The sequence below is a fragment of the Myotis nattereri genome, assembly GCF_964212035.1.
Source record: "Myotis nattereri genome assembly, chromosome: 2".
In the NCBI taxonomy this organism is placed as follows: Eukaryota; Metazoa; Chordata; class Mammalia; order Chiroptera; family Vespertilionidae; genus Myotis; species Myotis nattereri.
The window spans coordinates 212452610-212476339 of NC_138076.1; the positions used below are offsets into that span (position 1 = coordinate 212452610).

General features: G+C 58.0%; 1 protein-coding gene across 2 annotated transcripts; it reads right to left on the reverse strand.

Moving 5' to 3' along the window:
* Window positions 1-433: 433 nt before the first annotated feature.
* On the reverse strand, window positions 434-23259 carry A4GALT (alpha 1,4-galactosyltransferase (P1PK blood group)). 2 transcript variants are annotated; one of them, XM_081083786.1, is made up of 3 exons: window positions 23195-23259; window positions 4050-4189; window positions 434-2263 (listed from the first exon to the last, which is right to left on the reverse strand). In XM_081083786.1, the coding sequence occupies exon 3, from the start codon at window positions 2216-2218 to the stop codon at window positions 1157-1159; it is 1062 nt and encodes a 353-aa protein (XP_080939912.1). In that variant the 5' UTR covers window positions 2219-2263; window positions 4050-4189; window positions 23195-23259; the 3' UTR covers window positions 434-1156. The 2 variants fall into 2 exon arrangements, with proteins under 2 accessions (XP_080939912.1, XP_080939913.1); XM_081083787.1 differs by lacking the exons at window positions 4050-4189; window positions 23195-23259 and adding an exon at window positions 2413-3129.
* Between the last annotated feature and the right edge of the window lie 471 nt (window positions 23260-23730).

Sequence of the window (23730 nt, forward strand, 5' to 3'; positions counted from 1 at the left end):
CTGCTTATTCTAAAGGAAATTAAGATAGGTGAAATGTGGTTGGGGAAATAAACTGACATGGAATCCACTGTTTGCATCGAAAACATCACCTGCTTCTAGAGCCAGAGAGCTTACCCCCTGCCCAAGAGTCTGCAGGCAGAACCCAGAGGCCTCGAAACACTCCCCCCTCCGCTGGCAAAGAGCAGCGCGCAGAGCCCCCGAGTTCCTGGCAGCAACTCCCCCCTCCCGCCGGGGCCTGTGCTGGGCCGCCCAGCTCCCAGCAGCTTCCTCAAAACCCACCAGCTGCCGCCTCGCCCTTCCGCCCTTCCAGAGCAGATCTCCCTCTGGCACAGGCCTCCGATCCAGGCAGGTTGCATGACCTCAGGGACATCTCCTCCCGCCCGACCGCCCGCAGTTCCAGCGAGTGTGTTTCATCGACCACAAAGCACTGGCTGTGGGCGATCACTTTTGTTATGTTTATTGTTTGCCTGTGTTTATGACCAGCAGGGTGGGAGTGTTTCCTTTAAAATGCTGTGCCCGAGCCAAAAATACCCCACCCCCGGTGCCCCTGGAGTGGGCAGCTGTCCCCTTGCAACATCTGTGGAAGGAATACAGGATGGGCGGCAGGCAGGGCCTCCCCCCACAGGCTCCCCAGGCCTCTGCCAGCCTCGGCCTCTCTGAGAACAAAAACACAAAACCAGGAAGGAGCAAAGCGCCGCCCGGCTCGGGCTCAGGCTCAGGCTCAGGTTCTGGCCCGCCAGGCCGGGTTTGCACACTGCTCTCCCACACGGCCGCCTTCCTCCCCCGTTCCCTGGACTCCTCTCAGGCTGCTCCCCTCACGGCACCTCGGCCCAACCGGCCTGTCTTCCCTGGGATGCCTGGAGGAAGATGCTGTGATGTTCATAGCGCCCACGGGCGATCCAACAGGCCTGGGGTGCCCCTCACCCCCGCCCCGCTCTCTCCAGCTGATTCTGGCCGGGGCCCTTCCCCACCACTTGTCGCCTGGACCCTGAGACAGCACTCGGGCCGGCCGAGGGGTGTCCCCCCAGCCCCACGCTGGCTTGGAGGGAGCACACCTCGGGGCTTGCAGCAAGTCCTGCAATAACCCTTCACCCCTCATCTCGGCCCCTCCCCCCAGGAAGGGAGGCTGGGGCCCTTCTCCAGCCCGGCAGGCCCCTCACAAGTACATCTTCATGGCCTCGTGCGTCGTGGGGCAGTAGCGGGCGTGCAGCTGGGCCAGCAGCGCCCGGGACGTGGCCTCGAGGCGCGTGCCCTGGCTCTTCTTGTTCCACACGTGGACGGCGTAGGTGGCGTTGAGCAGCCGGGGCAGCTCCTCGGGGCTGATCTCCTCGAAGTACTTCTTCCAGTCCTGCCAGGGGATGGGGTAGAAGGCCTCGCAGGGCAGGGCGCGCACGCCGCGGCAGGCGTGGCTCTCGCCCAGGCTGCGGATGGAGCACCACTTCTTGAAGACCCGCGTGAGGAGCTGCGGGCCCTGGTGGCCCCAGATCCAGCCGTTGTAGTGGGCCACGAAGTCCCGCATGCACAGCGCCACGAACTCATGGTGGCGCTCGAAGGCCAGGAAGGCGCCGTTGAGGACGTAGCGGGACTGGGTGCCCAGCGTGTTGGTCAGGTTCCCCAGGTTCTGGAGGACGATGAAGTCCGTGTCCAGGTAGATGCCCCCGAACTTCCACATGAGCGCCAGCCGGGCGGCGTCGGACAGCACGGGCAGCGGGTAGGGCTCCCAGCGCCCCTGCCTGGCTGCGTGCCAGGCGGCCAGCGGCGTGCCCCGGAACAGCTCCCGCAGGTCCAGCGGCAGCACCCGCACGTTGGGGAAGCAGCGCAGCAGCGACAGGCCCAGGTGGCGCGGGAGGGAGCCGTTGCGGCCGCGCAGCCCCTTCATCAGCACCGTCACCTGCCGCTCGGGGTGCGCCCGGGCGGCCGACTCCACCGAGCACATGAACAGGAAGTTGGGGTTGGTCCGGTCGGAGGTCTCCAGGAAGAAGATGTTGCCCGGAGGTGGGGTGCCGGAGGGCCGCCGGGGGGGCTCCCGGTGGGGGCAGGGGATGTCGACCGGCAGGTTAGAGAGCTGTGCGGGGCTCCCGGGCTCCCCCGCGATGTGCCAGTAGATCATGACGGAGACCAAGCACATGAAGTTGAAGCTGATGAGGAAGAGGGTGCAGCCCCGCTGGCTCGGGGTGCCCCGGAGCAGCCCCAGCAGGCAGTCCGGGGGCCTGGGCATGGTCTCCCCGGTGCCGCCAGGAGCCTCCAGCAGGAACTGGCTGGTCTGCAAGAGATGACACCACATTCGGGCGGGCTGCGGGCACCCCTGACCCGAGAATACGCTTCCTACACACAGCGGCCAGCGCCGAGGCCAGCGCCGGCTTCCGGAGCCCGCCGGCCTGCCAGCTGCTCACTGCCCCTCTCCCTCCTCACCTGGGCGCGGTGGGCCGTGGACTGAGGGCTGGTCCCTTTCACGCTCTGTGACACACCAGTGAACTCCCCGAGCACGGGGCCAGTGCCACCTACAACCTGTGGCCATCGGTGGCCAGGGCGGGGTCCGGCAGGCGCAGGAGCTGTCAGAAGTCATGCCTTTGCCACAGGCCTCTCTGCCAGGCCCTGTCCGGCCCCTCAGCTCCGCAAAGCAGGCCTGGAGCTGCTCCAAGAGGGCAGGCTGTCGAGTAGCCCCGGGGACTTGCGGCAGGAGCCTGGGCCTGGCCGGCCCGGCGCTGGCATGCATGCTCGCTCATGGGCAGGACGGGTGAACTGTAGGCACGTGGGGATGCTCGCCAGGTCCGAGGCCCCGGCTCAGACACACGGGGGTCTCCTGGGCCCCTGGCTTCCCCAGCCCGGCCCTGGGCGGTGCTTTCCCTGGAAGGGCCAGGGGCGTTTGCTGGCACCGCTGCCCTTGGGCCCTCACTCTCTGGGTAGTGCCCACTGGGCCGGCAGCCAGCACATTCCTGGGTGCCCTGCAGGTGGCTGGGAGGAACGGGATAGGCTTGGACTTCATCCCCAAGGGTGACCCCAAGTCTGTCTGAAGCAGCAGGCGAGACCTGGGGCAAGTCACTCAGCTGTCTGAGCCTCAACCTTCCCACCTGCAGGACAGGAACACTAGCACCCACTGATGGGGTGGATGCATTCATTCATTCATTCACTCACATCCTACATAATAAAGATGTGATATGCAAATGGTCATCACGCCATGAAGCGTAACGACCGACCGCATGACGGCTGGATCACGGGTCAGCAGGAGGGCGGGGCAGCGAGCTACAAGCGGGCGGGGGGGGGGGGGGAGCTACAGGAGCGGGCAGGGCAGCAAGCTATGGGGGTGGCAGTGGGGAGCTACAGGAGGGCGGGGCAGTAGGCAGAGAGCTACAGGAGGGCGGCAGCGAGCTACTGGCAAGCTACTGGCACACGGATTCGTGTGCAGGGCTTACTAGTATTCAATAAATATTGCCTGTCTACCATGCGCATGCCAGGCGACCTTGTCAGCATTTAGCAGATATTCACTCGTTAAATCCTAACGCTACCCTATCGGCTGGCAAGCATCACCCCCACTTTACCGGTGAGGAAAACGAGGCGCAGAGAAGTCTGAGAACTCACGCAGAATCCCACAGCCGGCAAGTGGCAGGACCTGGGTGTGAACCCTGGCCACTTGGCTCCAGAGGCTGCTCTCACCACTGCACCATCCTGCCTGGGAGCGAGTCAGCGCAGCCAAGGCACAGCCGTGCCTGGCGCTGGGGGAGACCGAGCTCACGGGCCTGGACTCTGCTCACTGTTAGCAGAACCCGCCACCATTTGCTCAGAGACAAAGCCACTCCCCTCGGGCTCTCAGCAACCCCAGGGGGCAGTTGCATCATTTCTACTGTAGAAGGCTGGGAAACTTGGCCTGACAGGGGTGGAGGGGCCAGACACAGTCTGGGGACCCCAGGGGGCTGGAGACAACCCCTCCCAGGACAGTTGGGTCTTGTGGCCAGAGAGCGGTGCCAGGCGCCTAGGATGTGAGCAGTGGGCCGGCCCTCCCCCAGGGCCCGGGGCAGGGAACCGAGACAACATCAAGAGCTGGAACTGACCAGCCTGGGCGGCCCATGGCGGCGAGGCGGGGATCCGGGCAGCTGGCAGCCTCCTGTAGACACGCCCTGGCTCAGCAGTCAGCCTCCTCCGCCAAGAGGAACGCGGCCCTTCCACCCGCTCTCTGTGCCCGCAAATCCATCTGCAAAAGATGAGAGAGAGTGAGGGAGGCGGCCGCGGGCTCTCCGGGGCCTGGGCTGCCATGCTCACTGACCTCGCCCTCGCTCGGCCCCCAGCGGGAAGGGGCCGGCTGGCGCAGCCCTGCCCTGGAGGGGCGCTCAGCCTGAGGGAGAGCACTGGAAAGGAGCCGAGGATAATAAACTAGATGATGGCGGAGATGCAGCCAGAGGGAGGTGACACTGGACGAGAAGGGAGCTGGCCGGAGGGACCGCCCCAAGTGCCATCGGGCCTGCACACCTCCTCTCCCCTGAGCCCCGTGCACAGTCACACAGGAAAATGCCCGTCTCCTCCACTCGCTCACGCGCGGACGCACTCACTCGGCAGCCAGAGGGACACTGAGAGCACGTGGTGGCCGGTCATTCCTCGGCTCAGCCCTGAGCGTGGGCGGTCCACCGGGTCCCGCGCGTCCCCCGGCCCCTGACCGCGTCCCCCAGCCCCTGACCGCGTCCCCCAGCCCCTGACCGCGTCCCCCAGCCCCTGACCGCGTCCCCCAGCCCCTGACCGCGTCCCCCACTTCCCTCCCCATCACCTGCTCTGCCCCAGCCACATCAGGCCTCCTTGCTCTTTCTCAACCCCTCCCCCGCCTGCTGCCGTCTCGGGGCCTTTGCAGCGGCTGCTCCTCCTGCTTGGAACACGGTTCCCATAGCTCGTTCCCTCACCACCCTCTCACCCTCACTCAGAAGGCACCTTCCCTAAAATTCCAACTCCCCCATCACTTCGTAGCCTCCTGGTGTAGTCTGCGAACGTAGTGTACATTTTTGTACTTGCTTGTGTTAGCTATTTATTTGGAACATAACCCCACGGGGTCAGTGAATACTGTAAGTGAGAAGTGAGTGGACGGAGCAATCAGTGAGTGAGTGGATCAATGGGTGATCAGTGAGTGGATTAACGAGTGAGTCAGTCAGTGAGTTAGCCAATCAGTGAGTGAGCAAATGAACCAGTGAGCATGTGAGTGAGGAGACCAGGGGTCAGGGGTCGGGTGAGCTGCCTGGGATCCCCCACGGGTTCCTGAATGGCAGAGCCCTGATATAAACCAAGAGCCACGTGCTCCCGCCCCAGTTTCCCCCGCAGGGAGAGGCTATTCTGGTCCTGAGGCCTCTTAACCCAGCGGGAACCATACCGAGGAGTGGGCCCACAGACAGAGGGATGGAGCGAGGCCCTGGCTGCTTGGGGCCCTGGGGCCCTGGGGGTGGGGTTCTGCCACAGGGTGGGGCAAGTACCGGGCTTTTAGGGGAGGCGGGCTGTGCCCCTGGAGCCAGGCCTGCCATAGCCGAGGGTGCCAGAGGCAGGCAGCACCGTATTTGGTGCCGGAGCCCAGGGCCCAGGAATAGAAACTGCTCATGGGCCAAGTTGGCCGCAGCCCAATCCCCGTGTGACCTCAGGCCCCAGGCACGCTCCTGGCCCCCTGGATGGGCCTGGCAGCTGAGGCCGAAGTCCTGGCCCTCATCAAACAGCCTGGCACATCGCTGCCACCGCCCCCTCCTGCCTCCCGCCTCCCCTTCAGCCCTGCGCTGGGAGGTATTGCAGTTAGCAGTTCGCTGTGGGGCATCCCGTGGCTCCCATCGTCATCGTCACCCCCACCCCATCTTTCTCGGCAGGAAGTGGGAGTGAGAAGGGACGGCTGGTGGAGACAGAGGGCACGGGCCTGGCCACACCCCCCTGGCCTCCCACCTCGGGGGCATCGGCATCAGCGTCCAGGTGTAAGTGGCTGGGAAAGGCTCCCTACCTGGCACCTGGCACCTGGCATGGCCCACACCCAGCTCGGCCCCGCAGTGGGCGCGCCCCCTCCGGCCCTCCCTGGGCTCCGAACCCGCGTGCTGCCACGCTGGGCGCTGAACGCCAGGGATCCCGATGCTCAGATGGGGACGGAGGCCCAGGGAAGGGAAGGGAAGGGAAGGGGCTCAGCCAAGGCCCCCAGCAGCGGAGGCGGCGCCTCCTGTCCCTCCTCGGCTGACCCGCACCCTCGGGGGCTTCCGAGAGGCGGCAGGAGGCAGACAGCTCGGACGTCTCAACCAGAAAACCGTGCCAGTGCAGGGACAGACCCTGGTCGGCTCCGGGGACAGCTTCCTGGGTGGAGTCTGGGGCTCAGCTCAGGCGCCTGTTTTCTCATCGCAGGACCCACGCCTGAGGTCAAGGTGTGGGCAGGCCCTGCTGTCTCTCACCTTGCGGGGGCGGGGAGAGCGGTGCCCGCCACTTGCGGTGTCTGGGGGCCCTCGGCTCCTGAGCTCATAGCCTGGTCCCTCCAGCCTCCGCCTGTCCCCACGCGGCCTCGCCGCGTCCCCGTCTCCCTCCTGTCTCTGTCGCTGGGTGCATGGCCCACCTGGGCGACCCGGCTCAGTCCTCATCTTTAAGGCACCAGCTGCAAAGACCCCTTCCCCCAACAGGTGGCATCCAGGGTGCTGGGGTTAGGACAGGACAGGAGGCCACGGGCCGCCCCCTGCGCCCCTCTGTGCCCTCCGGCGCCTCCGGGCGCCTGTGACGAAGGAAGCCGGGGCCTGGCCGGCGTGGCTCAGCGGTTGAGCACCGACCTGTGAGCCAGGAGGTCAGGGCTCGATTCCCATCAGGGCACATGTTTCTTTCTCCCTCTCCCTCTCCCTTCCTCTCTGAAATCAATAAAGATATATTTTTAAAAAGAAAAAGAAGAAGGAAGCTTTGTTCTCAATCACAGTCGAGGACGGGGGAGCGGCCCACAAGGAGGCGTGAGCGGACCCTGGGTCTGACCCGGGGTCTGAGGTTTGTGGTCTCACCCGCTGTGCGTGGACATCTGGGGGGGAGGGGGGAGGTGTCTCGGCTTCAAGGGTCCCCTCTGCAGGGCGCTCCCTCTGTGCCCCTCACTCTCGGTCACATTGCCAGAGCTCCTGCCAGGGCCCAGTCACAGGCCTGTCCCTGTGGGAGAGCCACCTGCAGGGCCTGGGGGGGCGGGGGGGGGGGGGACGACACACAGGACCTGCTGGAGAAGAGCCGGTCCCACGGGAGCCCTGGCGCCCGCACGGCTTCAGGTGTCGGTTTCCCACCCTGACCCACTGGACACGGCTGTTCCCAGGATGGGGGCCTGAACTGGGTGGGCCTCCCTCCAGCCAAGGGCAGTTCCCCACGGGGGACAAGTGCCCCCCTGGAAGGTGCTGGCTGGCCCTGCCAGGGAGACAAACGCCTCACCCCCCCACTGGCAGGAGTGCCCGGCACGGCTGCGGCCAGGATCACAGGGGCAGAGGGGACAGTGGTGTCCACTGGGTTCAGTACCATATATTTTTATTGATTTCAGAGAGGAAGGGAGAGGGAGAGAGAGACAGAAGCCTCAACGCGAGAGAGACACATCGATCGGTTGCCTCCCACACGCACCTGAACCAGGGCCAGGGACTGAGCCCACAACCAAGGTATGTGCCCTCGACGGGAACCAAACCTGGGGCCCTTCAGTCCTGGGGCCAATGCTCTACCCACTGAGCCACACCGGCCAGGGCAGCCTGCCCCCTGAACCGTGGGGCTCTGAGAGGCCAAAGGGGAGTGGATCCAGAGGCCCATCTTTTATTTCTTTCTCTTTTTTTTTTTTAAAGGGTCACCTTTTAAAGGAACAATTCATTCCCATAAAAACAGAGGAAGAGCCTTTCAGCAGAGAAACCTCTCTCCCAGTTTCCACCAAGACTTCCTGTTGACAGCTGCTCCAGGGAAATTCAACCGATTCAGATACAGAAGAAAAAACTGTTAAGGAACAAACACAGCATCCATGCAGAGGCGCCATATTGGCGCACGACAAATAAAATTCTAACCCATAATCACAACATGAATTAAAAAAAAACCTCGAAGGAAGACCAAAGGGCAGAACTACAAGAACTGGAGACGAAATGGAGAGGCCACGTGAGCCATGAGGACGACGGTGAGGACTGACAGGTCTCAGGAAGGAACCGGGAGGAAAGGACAAGTGCACTTCAGAAGTGAAGGCCAAACTGCGAGAAACGCAAGGGAGAGCGCACTCCGTGCGAAGTAGAGCAAGAAACCGTAGAGAGGAACGTAGGAAAACTGAACGGAAACCGAGCAGAAATAGTCACGGAGATCAAAGAATTCGATAAGAAAAAAGGACAGATCGGAGAGGCCACGGTGGCGTAACTGGAGTTTCCAGAGAAGAAAACTCTTTAAAAAATATTTTTATTGATTTCAGAGAGGAAGGGAGAGGGAAGAGGGAGAGGGAGGTAGAAACATCAATGATGTTGCCCTAACCGGTGTGGCTCAGTGGATAGAGCGTCAGCCTGCGGACTGAAAGGTCCCAGGTTCGATTCCGGTCAAGGGCATGTACCTGGGTTGCGGGCACATCCCCAGTAGGGGGTGTGCAGGAGGCAGCTGATCGATGTTTCTCTCTCATCGATGTTTCTGACTCTCTATCCCTCTCCTTTCCTTTCTGTCAAAAATCAATTAAAAAAAAAAAAAAGAAACATCCATGATGAGAGAGAACCATTGATCGGCTGCCTCCTGCACGCCCCACACTGGGGATCAAGACCAGAACCTGGGCATGTGCCCCGACTGGGAATCAAACCCTGATCTCCTGGTTCATAGGTCAATGCTCAACCACTGGGCCACGCCGGCCTGGCATAAGGAAGAAAACTCAACTGAACAGAAGAAATATTTAAAACTGTAACGCAGGAAAGCTTTCCTGACATGCGGAAGTCTGAGTTCATGAGGTGAAATGGGACACCAGCGGGCGTGGCTCCGCGGCTGAGCATCGACCTATGAGCCAGGAGGTCACGGTGTGGTTTCCGGTCGGGGCACATGCTGGCATGGGGGCCCCGTCCCCGGTGGGGGGCGTGCAGGAGGCAGCCGGTCAATGATTCTCTCTCACCATTGATGTTCCCATCTGTCTCCCATCTCCCTTCCTTTCTCTCTAAAAGTCAATAAAAACATATTTAAAACACAGTACTGCTCACAGAAGAGAAGCAATAGATAGATGCCAGGAAGAAGGCCGAAGACATCTGCCATATCAGTAAGTAACCCACTGATCTTTAAGAAAGTTTTTTTAGTGAAGATCCCAAGCAAAACCCAACTGGATCCTGCATTCAAGAGACAACCACCAAACCAAGCGCTTTGGAATGGTTAAAGGGAAAAGAATGAGCAAAGGCATATAGACAAATACAAACAAAAACAGAGTGGCCCTGGCTGGGCGGCTCGTTTGGTTAGCGCGTCGTCCCAATACCCCAAGGTTGTGGGTTCGGTCCCAGGTCAGGGCACAAACAAGCATCAAGCCAGGAATGCACAAGTAAGGGGAGCAACAACACTTGCTGCGTCTCTCTCTCTCTTCCTCTTTCTCAAAATCAATTTTAAAACATTTTTTAAAACATCTAGGGCCGTAATCTTAATGCCAGACAATGAGAATTCAAGCCAAACATCACCAAGGGAGCCAAAGAAGGGCCATTGGTACAACGGACAAGGCACCAAACAACAGGGCAGCCACGTTCAGGAGGATGTGGCGGGGTTCTAGGACAGACAGACAAAACACGCTCGTAAGAGATTTCAATTCGCCTCTCAGCCCAAGGAACGGAAAGTAGATCAAACATAAATACGAGTTCAAAAGGCCTCAATAAAACAATCAGTCAAATACAACCACATATCAAACTCTCTATGCTAATAATAATAGATAATGCACTTTTTAGGAACCGATAGGACATTCATGAAAACCGAAAAACTCAAGAACATCCAAAAGTACAAAAAAAGACAGATTATTTTATGATCACAAGGTCATAAATGACTGGACATTAATTTAAAAGTCCAGAAACTGGGGGAAAAACAACAGCCTCTCTTGAACAATTCTTAAATCAAAAGGGAAATACGAACTGAATCTGTCGGATTTCCATAAAATAATGACAATCAAAACAGCATGACTCTTATTCTACGGGACACAGCTGAGCAGTCAGATAGGTGTTTATAGTTCCCAACACATGTAATAATTACAACAGAACAGATAAAAATATTAGAAAAAGAATCATAAAATGAACAGAAAGAATGAGGGAGGAATTAGTGAAGATTAAAGCAGAAATAAATTTGAAAAACAGATAAGCCTCCGAAGAAATATGGCAAAAAGCTGGCTCTTTGGGACAAAGTTCAATAAAATATATAAACCACCATTAAACCTAATTGAAAAAACAAGGAATGGGGAGGAAAGCCACTTGGGAAAGCAGCCAAAGAGGGAGAGAAAAACACTGTAATCAGGATAGTACTTTGCAAATAAAAATTAAAACCTGAAAAAAAAACAATTTCTAGACAAATATAATAAATCAGGGCTGTTCCTGGAAGAGATAGATCATCCAGACAGACCAACTTGAACATAAGAAATCGAATTATAAAAGAGCATTAAAACCAAAAGCACCAGCCCTGACTGGTGTGGCTAAGTTGGTTGGGCACCCTTCCATGCACCAAGAGGCCACTGGTTCTATTCCTGGTCAGGGCACATGCCCGGGTTGCAGTCTCAATCCTCAGTAGAAGGCGTGCAGGAGGCAGCTGATCCATCTATCTCTCTCTCTCCGCCCCCCCCCCCGCCCCGTCTTTCCCTCTCTAAAATCAATAAAAACATATAAAAAAAACAAAAGCACCAAAGCAAGATATTTTTAGAGAAAATTTCTAGCAAACTCTTAAAGGACAGAAACCCAATGTTTTTTTTACAGTGTTCCGCAGCAAAATACGAGAGAAAACTTCAAAAAACGTTTGAAGTATAACAGATATGAAAACCCGAAAAAGATTTCATAAGGTACCCTATTGCCCAATATCACTTATATTACTGTAATAATCCTAAATAAAACACATTGAATAAAATTCAGCAGCATGTTAAAATAATAAAATATCAAAACTGCCCTGGCTGTTTGGCTCAGTGGACAGAGCGTCAGCCTGCGGACTGAAGGGTCCCGGGTTTGATTCTGGTCAAGGGCACATGCCGGGGTTGGGGGCTCGATCCCTAGTAGGGAGCACACAGGAGGCAGCCAATCAATGATTCTCTCTCATCATTGATGCTTCTCTCCCTCCCTTCTTCTCTGAAATCAATAAAAATACATTAAAAAAAAAAAGAATGCTAAAACGTGGTAACACACACACACACTTAAATATAAACAAGCAGAAACAGAAGTTGTAATGATAGAGAAGACCCGACTGATGACAACCATCACTACAGTACTCAGGGTTCAACTTCACAAAAGATGTTCAAAATCTGCGCGCAAACATGGGAAGTCCCCGAAAGGCACAAAATAAACTCGCACGAGTGGAAAGGCAAACCACGGTTCTGGGGCGGATGACTCAGCTTCAGAACGATGCCGCGTGTCTCTAAGCCACCGTATAAACTGTACGCGATCGAGAGTTCATGCAGAAAAGTGAGCAAGCGAGAACGTGCAGGAAAAGCCTGAGAAGGAGGCACAAGCGAGGAAGGACCGGCCTTCTAGATTGAGAATCGTCCTGTACAGCCTCAGTGATTCACACAACAGCGTCACCAGAACCGCCAAATGGGGCGGTGGAACCAAAGAAATCACAGCCATCACGCGGCACTAGCCCGGCCAGCCAGGCAGCGTCTCCCATCCGTACGGCAGGCGGAGCTTTCCATACAGACGTTGGCAACTGCAGTAGCTTCTAGAGCAGGGGTGGGCAAACTTTTTGACTCGAGGGCCACAATGGGTTCTTAAACTGGACGGGAGGGCCGGAACAAAAGCATGGATGGAGTGTTTGTGTGAACTAATATAAATTCAAAATAAACATCATTACATAAAAGGGTACAGTCTTTTATTTCAATAGTTTTATTCATTTCTAGAGCAAGCACGTCAAACTCACGGCCCGCAAATATTTTTGCAGCCCAGCCAATACAGCGGTATGTAAGAAACATTTTAATAAAAATTTCATAACTTAATTTTTACAGTATCCTGTTGTATATAATTATTAATAACAAACTACAACATTCGCTAATGACTGATTAATCGTGTCGCTTCATTTCCCTTACACGCCTCACGCGCAGGCGCACCATGTCTCTCCACTAATACCAGCAGCGAATATTTTAGCAGCCGACGGCCACGTCATTAGTCTTGGACTGACTTTGGTGTGCACAACAGGAAACATTTCGCTTTCAGAGAACAAGAAAAATAGGTTTATTTGCGTGACGCGTATTCATTTGTGCAGCTATTCAGTGTCTGGTAAGTTCATGTTCAAGAAAAAAATATTAATTTGTATTAAAACGTTCTATTATTTTATGTTAATGATGACTCACTTATTTCAGCCCTTTGTATTCAGCATGTCTCTGTCAAAATAAACCTATGTTTCTATGAAAATTAAAGGTTTTTTTTGTGTGTGTGTCCCACATACACTTAAACCTTGTTTATTTGGCCCGAGTTAGCCTTTGAGTTTGTCATGCCTGTTCTAGAGGGAACAAGTTGAGTTCCGAGGAGGGAAGGCGGGGGAGGGTGGGTGGGAGGTAGTCAACCAAAGACGTTGTGTGCATATAAACATAACCCACGGACCCAGACAACGGGGTGGTGAAGGCCTGGGGCGGGGTGGGCTAGAGGGGGTCAGTGGGGAGAAAAGGGGGACATATGTAGTACTTTCAGCCACGAAGATTTAAAAAAAAAAATTAAAACCTCCACTCATATTCCCCCCCACAAAAAAGCACAAGCCAAGTTCATACCTCAGAACACGCCCCAGGATAAAATCCCAATAAAACCCATAGAACTTTAGAACAAAAGACGGGTGAATTCCTTTATAACCTTAGAGTTGGCAAAGATTTCTGAATTATGTATGAAATCCAGGAGCCATGAAAGAAAACATGAATAAACTTGACTCCTTGAAAAAACAAACTTCTCCTCGTCCTGCCCCCCAAGATACCAGCACGGAAGTAAAACCCCCCCACGCAAAACATGGCCCTCACACCCGCAAGCAGGACCGAGGATCTTTTTGTGGGCAGGAGACGGGCAAACGGCCACGCAGGCAGCATCGCTCACCTGCGGGCTCGGCCGAAGGCCAGAACCTTGGCACGTTCTCCCCGCAGGGAGGGAGCCGGGCCCCACACCCGGCTGGTGGGCAGCTCGGCACCGCTCCGGCGGCGAGGGCGAGGGCACGGGAACCCCACCGATCAAAGTCACCCGCAGCCGCCCTTCATCACGCAATCCTGCTCCGTGACCTGAGCCGGCGGAGGAGTGATGTTTGTGCAGGTCACAGATTTGTTTGCAATTGCCAACGACTAGAAACTACCTCAAGGTCTTTCCTGAGGGGACTGACTAAACAAACACACAGGGACACACTGATCGCCCGGGACACAGTGCCAGCGGGCAGGGCCCAAGGCTGCTCTTAGTCCCCCGTGGCCAGCACAGGCCCAGCACACGCACACGCACACGCACTCATTTTGTCCATTCTCACCTGAGGATGTTTTCCTATTGATTTTTAGAGAAAGTGGGAGGGAGAGGGAGAGAAACATCAATGTGAGAGAGACACATCGATGGGTTGCCTCCTGCTCATGCCCTGACCAGGGACGGGGATTGAGCCTGCTACTGAGGTACGTGCCCTTGACCAGAATCGAACCCGGGACCCTTCAGTTCATGGGCCGATGCTCTATCCACTGAGCCAAACCTAGAGCTCACATACATATTTTCTAAATGAATAAGGACATGACCCCGAAACTGCCCCCAATGCCAGGATCCACTGTGGCCACTGACCTGGGGGAGGCCTTTGGGAACCTGGGTCACAGCTGTGTCACTGGCTTGTCCTGCCTCACGGTCTGACCTTGGACTCTTCCTATGAAAGCACCTGCGGACTCACGGGCCCCAAGAGAGAAAGGTGACCTTCCCGCCTTCCCAGGCTGCACAGGCAGTGACAGGAGGCAAGACGGCACCCAGGTCCGCCCACCAGGTCTCAGACCCTCTGCCCTCCCCCGAGGCCATCCCCTCCCTGCTCACTCCAGCTCTGCCCTGGAGGCTGGACTGCCGGTCCGCTGCCTGGGGTGGGCTTCTCGGGGTCAGCAGGACATCACCCTCCCTGAGCTTCAGGGGGCAGTAGGTCACGGTGAGCCCGGACTCCCACTGCTTGCTCAGGGCATGTGCACACACACACACACACACACACACACACACCGGGACCTCCTGGCGTGCCAGGGTGGCCAGTGGGGCCGGGCTTCCCGGACCGGTCACTTGCTGTGCCCAGATCACAGAGCGCTCTAGCAGGGAGAACTCCAGATCAGATAAAATCGTGTTTGGCCAATGAAACGCCATGGCAGAGGCACCTGGACATTCTGGCCTGAACCAGGAGTCCCCAGTTCACGCCCCTGGGGAGCAAGTTCCCAGGCTGCCTCGCCTTCTCCTGTTTTCCTGTAAGTATTAAAGCAAAAAGCAATGGGCAGCCAAAGAGAGGGCCACCCCACCTCCCACCCCACACACACATGCACAGCACTGCCAATAGGGGGGACTCATTACATATATATTTTAAATTGTTTTCAGAGAGGAAGGGAGAGGGAGATAGAAACATTAATAATGAGAACCACTGGTCGGCGGCCTCCTGCACGCCCCCTACTGGGGACTGAGCCTGCAACCTGGGCGCGTGCCCTGACCAGAATCAAACCAGTGACCTCCTGGTTCATAGGTAGATGCTCAACCCCTGAGCCACACTGGCCAGGCTTTTTATTTTTATTTTTTTAATTTAAAAAAACAATTTCTTGTTTCGGTGCTGACTGCTCTATAAATGGGAAGTGAGTGCGTCCACGTGGCCGCCTCCTTTGCAAAGGAGGCTGTGCTTACTGTGAACTGTCCTGCTCACTGGGTCTTGCAAGCTGAGCGAGGGGCCTGGCTTCTGTCTGTCCACACTCGCTCTGCGACCTCGGAGTCTGACCCCTCCCCCCCAATTCTGAGCCTCAAGTTCCTCATCGGTGACATAAGAGCTTGGAAAGGACAGTGCCTACGGACTCCTCTAGGAAGACTTTCCGGATCTGGTCTCTGGCCCCGGCTCTGTCCATCCCGCCAGAGCCCGTCACCCCTGGCATCTTTGGACAGGGTACCTCAGGGCCACCTGCCCCGGGGGCCAGGCGAACAGCACAGACAGATGATGAGGCCAGGGGGACGGTCACACACGGATACGAGCATCCTTGCTCGACCTGATATAAAACATCATCTTGCGGGGGGGGGGGGGGGCGGGCAGGGGCAGGCAAGAGATCAACCGAAGGACTTGTATGCATGCATATAAGCATAACCAATGGACACAAGACACTGGGGGGTAGGGGAGGCCGGGGGAAGGTCAATGGGGGAAAAAAAGGGAGACATATGTAATACTCTTTGTAATACTTTAAGCAATAAAACAAAATTTAAAAAAAACAAACAAAAAAACCCACAACACATCATCTTGGAAAGAGATTGCTCAAGCCCTTGGCATCGCTCCCAGCACCTCGGTCATTCACGCAGCAAATGCTTGACCACCTACTATGCGCCAGGCCCCGCACCAAGTGAACAAATGGAAACACACACAGCAGGGAACAAATCGGACAGTCTTTGGCTTCGTTCACGGAGCTGACATTGTAGTGGGAGAACAAGTGAAGAAATATCTCAGGTGGTGAGACATGCTACAGAGAAAACAGCAGCAGGGAAACTGGGCTGGGAGGACTGTGGGCGGGGGTGAGGAGGGCTTTATACAGAACGGTCAGGGATAGTCTCTCTGAAAAGCTGACATTTGTGCAAACCTTGGGGGTGCCTGGGGAGAAGTGTCCAGGAAGGGAAACGGTGGGTGCAAAGGCCCTGGGGCCATGTGCCCAGAAGGTGTTGATGGAACATCAGGGTGAGCAAGGCAGGGAAGGGGGATACCAGGAGAGGAGGGCAGAGAGATAACAGGGAAGCCGGGCCTTGGGGGCCCTGGGGCCACTGGAAGGACTTGCCTCTCTGATTGGGAGGAGGTGCCGCTGGGAGACCCTGAGGAGGAAAGGCCGTAGTGTGATTTAGATCTCAGAGATCTTTCCTGCCTGGCTGCCATTTGAGACTCACCACAGAAGACATGTGGCAACAAGAAAGCAGTCACGAGGCCACTGTGATAAACCAGGAGCGCGAGGCGCAGGGAGGGGGGAAGGGGAAGGACCTCTCATCACACAGACACCCCCCCCCCCCCCCGCACCTCTCCCTCTCCGCCAGCCCACGGCTTCCTGACCAGCCACCCTGACCTCTGCTTTGCTGCTCAAACCACCAGGCTCTGGGAATTCCAGGTTTTTGCAATAAGCTCCTCCCTCTTCCCAAAATACCTCTCCCCCCCGCCCACCCCCTCCCCCCTGCCCAGGACCATCCAACCACAGTCCAGAGGAAGTGCTTGCCATCGGCCAAGAACCAAGCAGGCACCCCGGCCCACCACACCGCTAGCACTGCAGCCTCATTCTACAAATGGGAAGGCAAAGGCGCAGAGAAGGGGACCGTCGCAAGGCCGCGTAGCTAATCTGTGAGAGGCAGGGTTGTCTGCTCCCAAGTCTCAGACCCCCCTTCTCCAGGAGTCTCTCCTGACCTGTGTGCGCAGAGCAGCCACCTCCAGGAAGCCACCTGGATTGCAGCACAGCTCCCACCAAGGCTGTGGACTGGGCACATGCCTGGGTTGCAGGCTCGATCCCCAGTAGGGGGCTGTGCAGGAGGCAGCCCATCGATGATTCTCTCTCATCCCTGATGTTTCTATCTTTCTCTCCCTTCCCTTCCTCTCTGAGATCAATAAAAATATATATATTTTTTAAATGAGTGGGTGAGTGAGCAGCACGACCCCTAAACCCTGAGCCTCACCCACAGCCTAGACCAGGGGCAGACCCTCAAAGCCGCTGGGTGGGTCCTGAGGGAATGACCAGGGTGAGCCTGGCCTTGGAGTGAACTGGCAGCAGCGGAAAGCGGCCGCTGAGCCCGATGCTGCCCACCCAGCCGAAGACTAAATGACGCTGAACCGGGGAGGTCCTGGCACACGGCGGGCACCCCATGCCCGAGCGAGGGGGGATAAAGGAAAACCGTCCTGACACTCTCGGTACCTCTGACAATGACGGCAAAACCGTGAAAGGAAAACCAGCTCTGCTCCCGGCTCAGAGCCACCAGCTTCTAGGAATTCTCCGCGTCTGCAACGAGCAGTGTCCCCTTCCCCGCGTCCCTCCCTCCGCCCAGCTGCCTCCCAACCATAATAGGTAAGAAGAGCTGCCATTTGCCAAGAATCCACTAAAATGCGATGCTGGTTTTCCTCCTGGCTCTGAGGATAATGGGCGGCTTTCGCTCTGTCTTCAGACCTTCGATTCTTGTCTGTATTTGCACAACGTGAACACCCCAACTTTCAGCACAGCCGGTGGGGCTGCCTGTGCCCGGTCTTAATAGAGAGGTGCGTGTGAGTGTGGGGTGGGGGGTCCAGGCACCGCCCTGCGTGACACCTCCTGCTTCGCTCTGTATCTTGAAGGCACTTGGAGCCACGGAGCCTGGAGGGAGGGCATGTGACAGCCCGTCTTCCTGTGGCCTTTGTTGTAGTCTCTCTGGCTCTTTCTCGATGCCTGACACGGAGCCGCGCTCACCCAGAGCCCACACAGGTGACCCACAGAAGGTGACCGGTACACGTGCCTTCTACACCTTATGTTTCATTTAACAAGATGCTGGCGCCCTGGCCGGTGTGGCTCAGTGGATAGAGCGTCGGCCTGTGGACTGAAAGGTCCCGGGTTCCATTCCGGTCAAGGGCACGTACCTCGGTTGCAGGCTCCTCCCCGGCCCGGGCCCCTGGTTGGGGCTCGTGCAGGAGGCAACCAATCCATGTGTTTCTCTCCCATCGATGTTTCTCTCTGGCTCTCCCTCTCCCTTCCGCTCTCTCTCAAAATCAATGGAAACGTATCAGGTTGGGATTAACAAGAACAACAAAACATCCACGTTCTCTCCAGTCTCGGGTGCCCCATCCTCTCACCCCGGGAGGAGGCAGGTGGCCAAGTTAACACACATGGAAATCTCCCGGCAGGTGAGGAGCTACGTGATCCAACAACACTGTGCTCCTGGCGGGCTTACGGCACCGCCACTGGTCAGCGTGGTTTTCATGCAAAAACGTGCTTAATTGTCCCAACTGTCCCGAGGAAACCGAGGCACCACTGGGATTCGAACCCCCTTTGCAGGTAAGAGGAGTCTGCCTGTGACCCAGCCCAGTTCACCTGGGACCGCCCTGGGGCTGGAGGCCCAAGTCTCACTGTGACCAAGAAGGCGTGTGAAAGAAAGGGGCCGCATGCTGACCCGACAAGCTCAGGAGAGGCCTGCATGGCAGTTCTGCAGACCTAAAGTCACCACACAGGATGGTCTGAAATTAAACCTTAACTAAAGCAGTTATGGTGGGCAGTTACGTCCTAAGCCGATATCTTCACTGATCAGGTCAACCTTTACCGTAACTGAGCCTATCTGTCTTTTTGCATCTGTGATAACATGTCCCTAGGATGTCTGGGTAACTTGTGACTTCCCTTTTTCTGGAGCCCCTGGGGCACAACCAGGTGTGCTGGGTCCCAGGACAGATACCACAGATTCCTTCATCATCATGTTAATTGTTCCTGCACCCACCTAAGTATGTGTCCATCATTTTACTTTTTATCCTATCACAGAGGTTTCCCCACTTCGCTTAATCCCACCTCCTTAAATGTGTCACCAATGAATTTCACGTATAAATACGGATGTAACCCTGCCATTCTCCGGAGCACTATCTCGATTCCTTGCGGTTCTGCTTCCCGGCATATGTCGACAGTTTGGCTCAAATAAACTCACAAAAATTCTTTACAGGTTTCAATGGTTTTTTACGTTAACAGGCGCTTGACTCCAAGCCTCAGCTTTCTCATCTATAGAATGGGAACGGCAGCTCAGGGTGGCTGAGAGGGTGAAATGAGATCAGGTAGCGAAGTGTCCGGCACCGAGCTGGGGGCGCAGTTGGTGGAAGCCTGCCCTCAGCTCACGGGGTTGCCTTGGAGACCGTGGGAGGGAGCAAATGAAGCCAGGAGACACCCGGAGGTGGGGGGCCTCTCCCCGCTGTGTCTCCATCCAGGCCAGTGGCTCCTGCTGTTTCTAATCCAGCCAGTTCCCCCACCATGGGAGCCTGTCCACGGGCTCCATGTTCGCCAGCTCAGACGTTGCCCAGGTGTGACATGCAGAGGCTGTGTGGCTTCTGGAGCGCCCTGTGGGCGCCCGCCTGGAAAGGATGGGGGCTGTGCTAGGCCTGGGGTCCACTCGGCTTCTGCTGGAAGCCCCTGGACCCACGGGGGTCTGTCCAGAAAGAAGACAAAGGCAGAAAGAGAGGAAGGGACAGGCTCACCCAGATGCGGACAGGGGAAGGCGGGTGCGCGTCCCGACAGCCACGAGGCACCGGGGCCAGAGGAAGGGTTCTCAAGGGCACCCAGCCCTGCCACGCATCACCTGACTGGCCCTGAACACGGTGCTCCCCTCCCCCCCGGGAATCTGTCAAAGGGGTGATAACACCTGCTCTTCCCAGGGGAGCAGGGAGGGCCCGAGGGGAGCGGGCCAGCACACGGCAAGGGGAGCTGGGACTCAGGCCCAGAACCCCCTCTCTTGACGCTTTCCGCCTCTCTAGGAAGATCAAAGCCATTTCATAAGGTGTCCTCCAGCCCCTGCCTCCGGGCCTCACCAGCTCAGGTCCCTCCGGACCAGGGCCAGCCCCTCCCCCTCCCCGCATCCCCTGGGACCTTGGTCCATGTACCCGCCCTCCTTCTCCACCGACCCCTCTCCTGGCTCTTTCCCACCAGCTCATGAATGTCTCCTTTATCACAAAGCGCACACACAGATCGAGCAGAACAAGCAAGAAAACATGTTCTTTAAACACACAGGCAGCAGCACAAATCAACGCCGAACCAGAACCTGGGAGAAGTCGGCCAGAGAGACAAGAGGCAAGGAGCTCACCGATGAGCCCAAACAAGGGACTCGCAAACACCCAGAGACCACGGTCCTGCATAGCCTCTGACGCAGGGATTCCGTTCCTAGGAAGTAACGAGACGCACACCGCGGCCCCGGAAGCTCGGTCCCGCCAGAGAGCCAGCTGCTCTAGGGGCGGCCCTCCTGGAGGCTCCTATGCCCTGGATGGACGGACGGACGGACGGAACGCCGGGACAGCCAGCGGCATATGCATTTACGCATGCATTCAGGGCAAGCACCACATATAAACACTCCACATGTCCTGAGACCCATTAACTGGATATAACGTAACAATATGTAAGTGTTGAAAACATAAAAAACAATGCTGAGAGCGGGGAGGAGTTTGAAACATTTATAGAGCCCAGACAGGCCAATATGCCTGGCACAAGGCGCAAATTGTAACAATCATTATCCACTATCTCCAACTGACGCAACTATGAGGTTGTCGTCCGACTTCTGTTACTTCATTCCTTCAAGCACATTTGGCGAGCACCTCCGGTGGGCTGGGCTGGGCGCCGGCGGCACCGAGCACCTCCGATGGGCTGGGATGGGCGCCGGCAGCACCGAGCCAGGCAGGAGGAAGTGCATTCCAGAGGGCACAGGGGGCAAAGCTCCGGGGACAGGTTGCAAGCATAGCCCTCCACCCCACCCGCAGGAGACAGAACCCAGAGGGGCAGCCGCTGGTGGGGAGGGCAGGGGGGGCGGGAGGGGAAGAGCTGTTTCCACATTTCAAGCTTCCTTTTTTAAAAAAATATATTTTTATTGATTTCAGAAGGAAGGGAGAGGGGGAGAGAGAAAAACATCAATGTAGAGAGAGAATCATGGATCGGCTTCCTCCTGCACGCCCCCTACTGGGGATCGAGCTCGCAACCCCGGGCATGTGCCCTCGACCAGAATCGAACCTGGGACCTTCCAGTCTGCAGGTCAACGCTCTATCCACTGAGCCAACTGGCTAGGGCAGTGGTCGGCAAACTCATTAGTCAACAGAGCCAAATATCAACAGTACAACGATTGAAATTTCTTTGGAGAGCCAAATTTTTTAAACTTAAACTATATAGGTAGGTACATTGTTATTAACTTAATTAGGGGACTCCTAAGGCTTAGGAAGAGCCACCCTCAAGGGGCCAAAGAGCCGCGTGTGGCTCTCGAGCAGCAGTTTGCGGACCACGGGCCATGCTTCCCTTTCTCGTCTGCCCCTTCTCTCAGTCCCAGACAGCCAACTCCTCTCACCCGCCCTGGTCCCAACACAGACCTTGGTTGGGGGGGCTTACCTCCTGTGAGGCCTGGGTGTCTGGAGCTGAGCTGCTGGGCAGGGCTGATGTGCTGGTTGTGGGTCACCACTCCCTGATGTTGCCAGTAACAGGAGAGACTGCAGACCCTGCCACAGTGGGGTCGGGTCCCTCACACACACTTCCGCACAACCCCGCTCACCCAGGTAGGTAGCTAGCAGGCTTCGATGGGTACGAGGAAACAAAACACGCTTTTAAGAAGTTTCATCTGGGCCCTGGCTGGTTTGGCTCAGTGGATAGAGCGTCGCCGGACTGTGGAATGAAGGGTCCTGGGTTTGATTCTGGTCAAGAGCACATACCTGGGTTGGGGGCTCGATCCCCAGTGGGGGGCGTGCAGGAGGCAGCCCATCAGTGGTTCTCTCTCATCATGGCTGTTTCTGTCTCTCCCTCTCCCTTCTTCTCTGAAACCCATAAAAATATATTATGGGCTTTATGAAAAAGAAAGAAGAAGTTTCATTTGGGAGTTTGTCCTCTGACCCTGAGATGTCCCGCAGACAGGCAGGGACAGGCGCCCAGGCCCAAGAGGAAAAGAACCACAGAGAGGGTTCCAGCTGGACTCCCCTTTTCTTTCCCTTTGTGTTGGGGCCTGATCGGGGCTTCCTCTTGGGGGATCTCCGCAGTGGGAACCAGAGTGCCGGCGTGAGCAGGGGGGGGTGCAGTCCCGGCCAGCCCGGGCCCTGCTTCGTGGCCTGGGCAGGGTGGTCCCCCTTCTTTGGGAGGAGGTGACTAAAGGGAAGCCCTGGGGCACCCGGAGGAGAGAACAGGAAGGCCAGGCCAGGTGGGGCCGGTTGGGTGGGGTCCCGCCAGGTGCTCCAGGGCGTTCAGTGAGTGACCGGTAAGTGGCTTTGGTGACTACAGGGCCTGCACAGAGGATGGACTGATCAGTATCTGGGGGAGATGAGTGTCCCCTGAGAGCGGCAGGGAGGTGGCTTTTAACCCTCTCGGAGCCAGAGGCTCAGCGGAGCCTGGCAAGGCGGTGGGAACTGCCACCCCAGGGATCAGATGGGGAAGCTGAGGCCAGGGCACTGCCCGGCAGTGAAGAGGGGTGGACTCCCGAACGGAGACCGGACCTCGCCGCGCACATCCCACTCCCAGTTCCCTCTGGGGGCTTCGAGGGAGAGGAGCCGCCGGAAGGGAAGGTCCCCGCGGATCCGGGTCCGAGAGGCACCGCGGAGGCCTGACTTCCCGACTTCCCGACTTCCCAGCTCCTCCCCAGGCCGGTCCCCCACCTGGAGAGCCCTGCCTTCCCGGCTCCGTGCGCCCGAGGCCGCGGCATCTCCCGCCCCAGCGGCCTCGGGCCGGCGCCCCCCGCCGCACTTACGGGACCTGGAGGCGGGCACCGCGGGGCCAGGCTTCCCCCGCCTCCTGCGCCCCAGACGCCGCGGCGCGGCTCACCCAGGTCGGCGCGCTGGGCGGGCGGGGCCCGCGCTGGGACCCCGGCCCCTCGCCCTCGGCCCCTCCCCCACACCAGCCCCTCTCCCTAGACCCCTCCCCCCCTCTCCCCCGGCAGCCCCCGGCCCCTCTCCCCCCGCGGCCCCCGGCCGTGTGTCAATACCCGAGGGCTCGGGCGCGGCGCGCTCCGCAGAAGGGCTGGGGCTCCCGGTGCAGCCGCGCGCCGCGCTCAACTTCGGGGCGCAGTGGGTGGAGGCGGCAGCGGCAGAGGGGCCGCCGCGCCCATCGGTGCGCACTCACAGGTCCCCGAGCAGGTGGCCCGCCAGCGGCCGAGCCCTCCCATCCCTCCCCACCTGGGCCGGGCCCACCCCGGCCGGCGTCCCGACCCCCGGCCGCGCACCCTCCGCGCGGCCCCCGTACCTCCGGCTCCCGCGGCGGCCAAGGCTGCCCCGAGCCCCGCCGGCCGAGCGCCGCCCCTCCGGCCCGGGGCGTGGTCAGCGCCGCCCCGCCCGCCCGCAGTCGTCCCCGCTGGTTCCCGGCGCCCCGGCGCGCGCGGGGCTGGACCGGCACCGGCCGCGGCCCCCGGGCCAGAAGCAGGGAGCGCTCCCGTGCCTCCAGCCGCCTGCTCTGTGGGTGTATAACCCCATTCTCCCCGTTTAACAGATAAGGAAACTGAGGCAGGGCAGTGTCAGTGTTGGGCCTCCCCTGGGTCCATCCCTGAACTCCCCGCCTGCGCCCCTGCCGCCTGCGCCCGCCGGTCCTTTCCCTCGCTCTCCCCCGGTCCGTTCCTCCCGCCCGTCCTCTCGCTCAGGCGGTGACCGGGTGCCCAGGCCCCTGAGCTCACGGAGACACGCCATCCCAGCCCCGGAGCGGCCTGGCAACGAGGGGCGCCCGGGATGATCCTGAGAATGAATGAATCAGAAGAGAATCCCCCCAAGACCAGGCTGCCCAGGCCT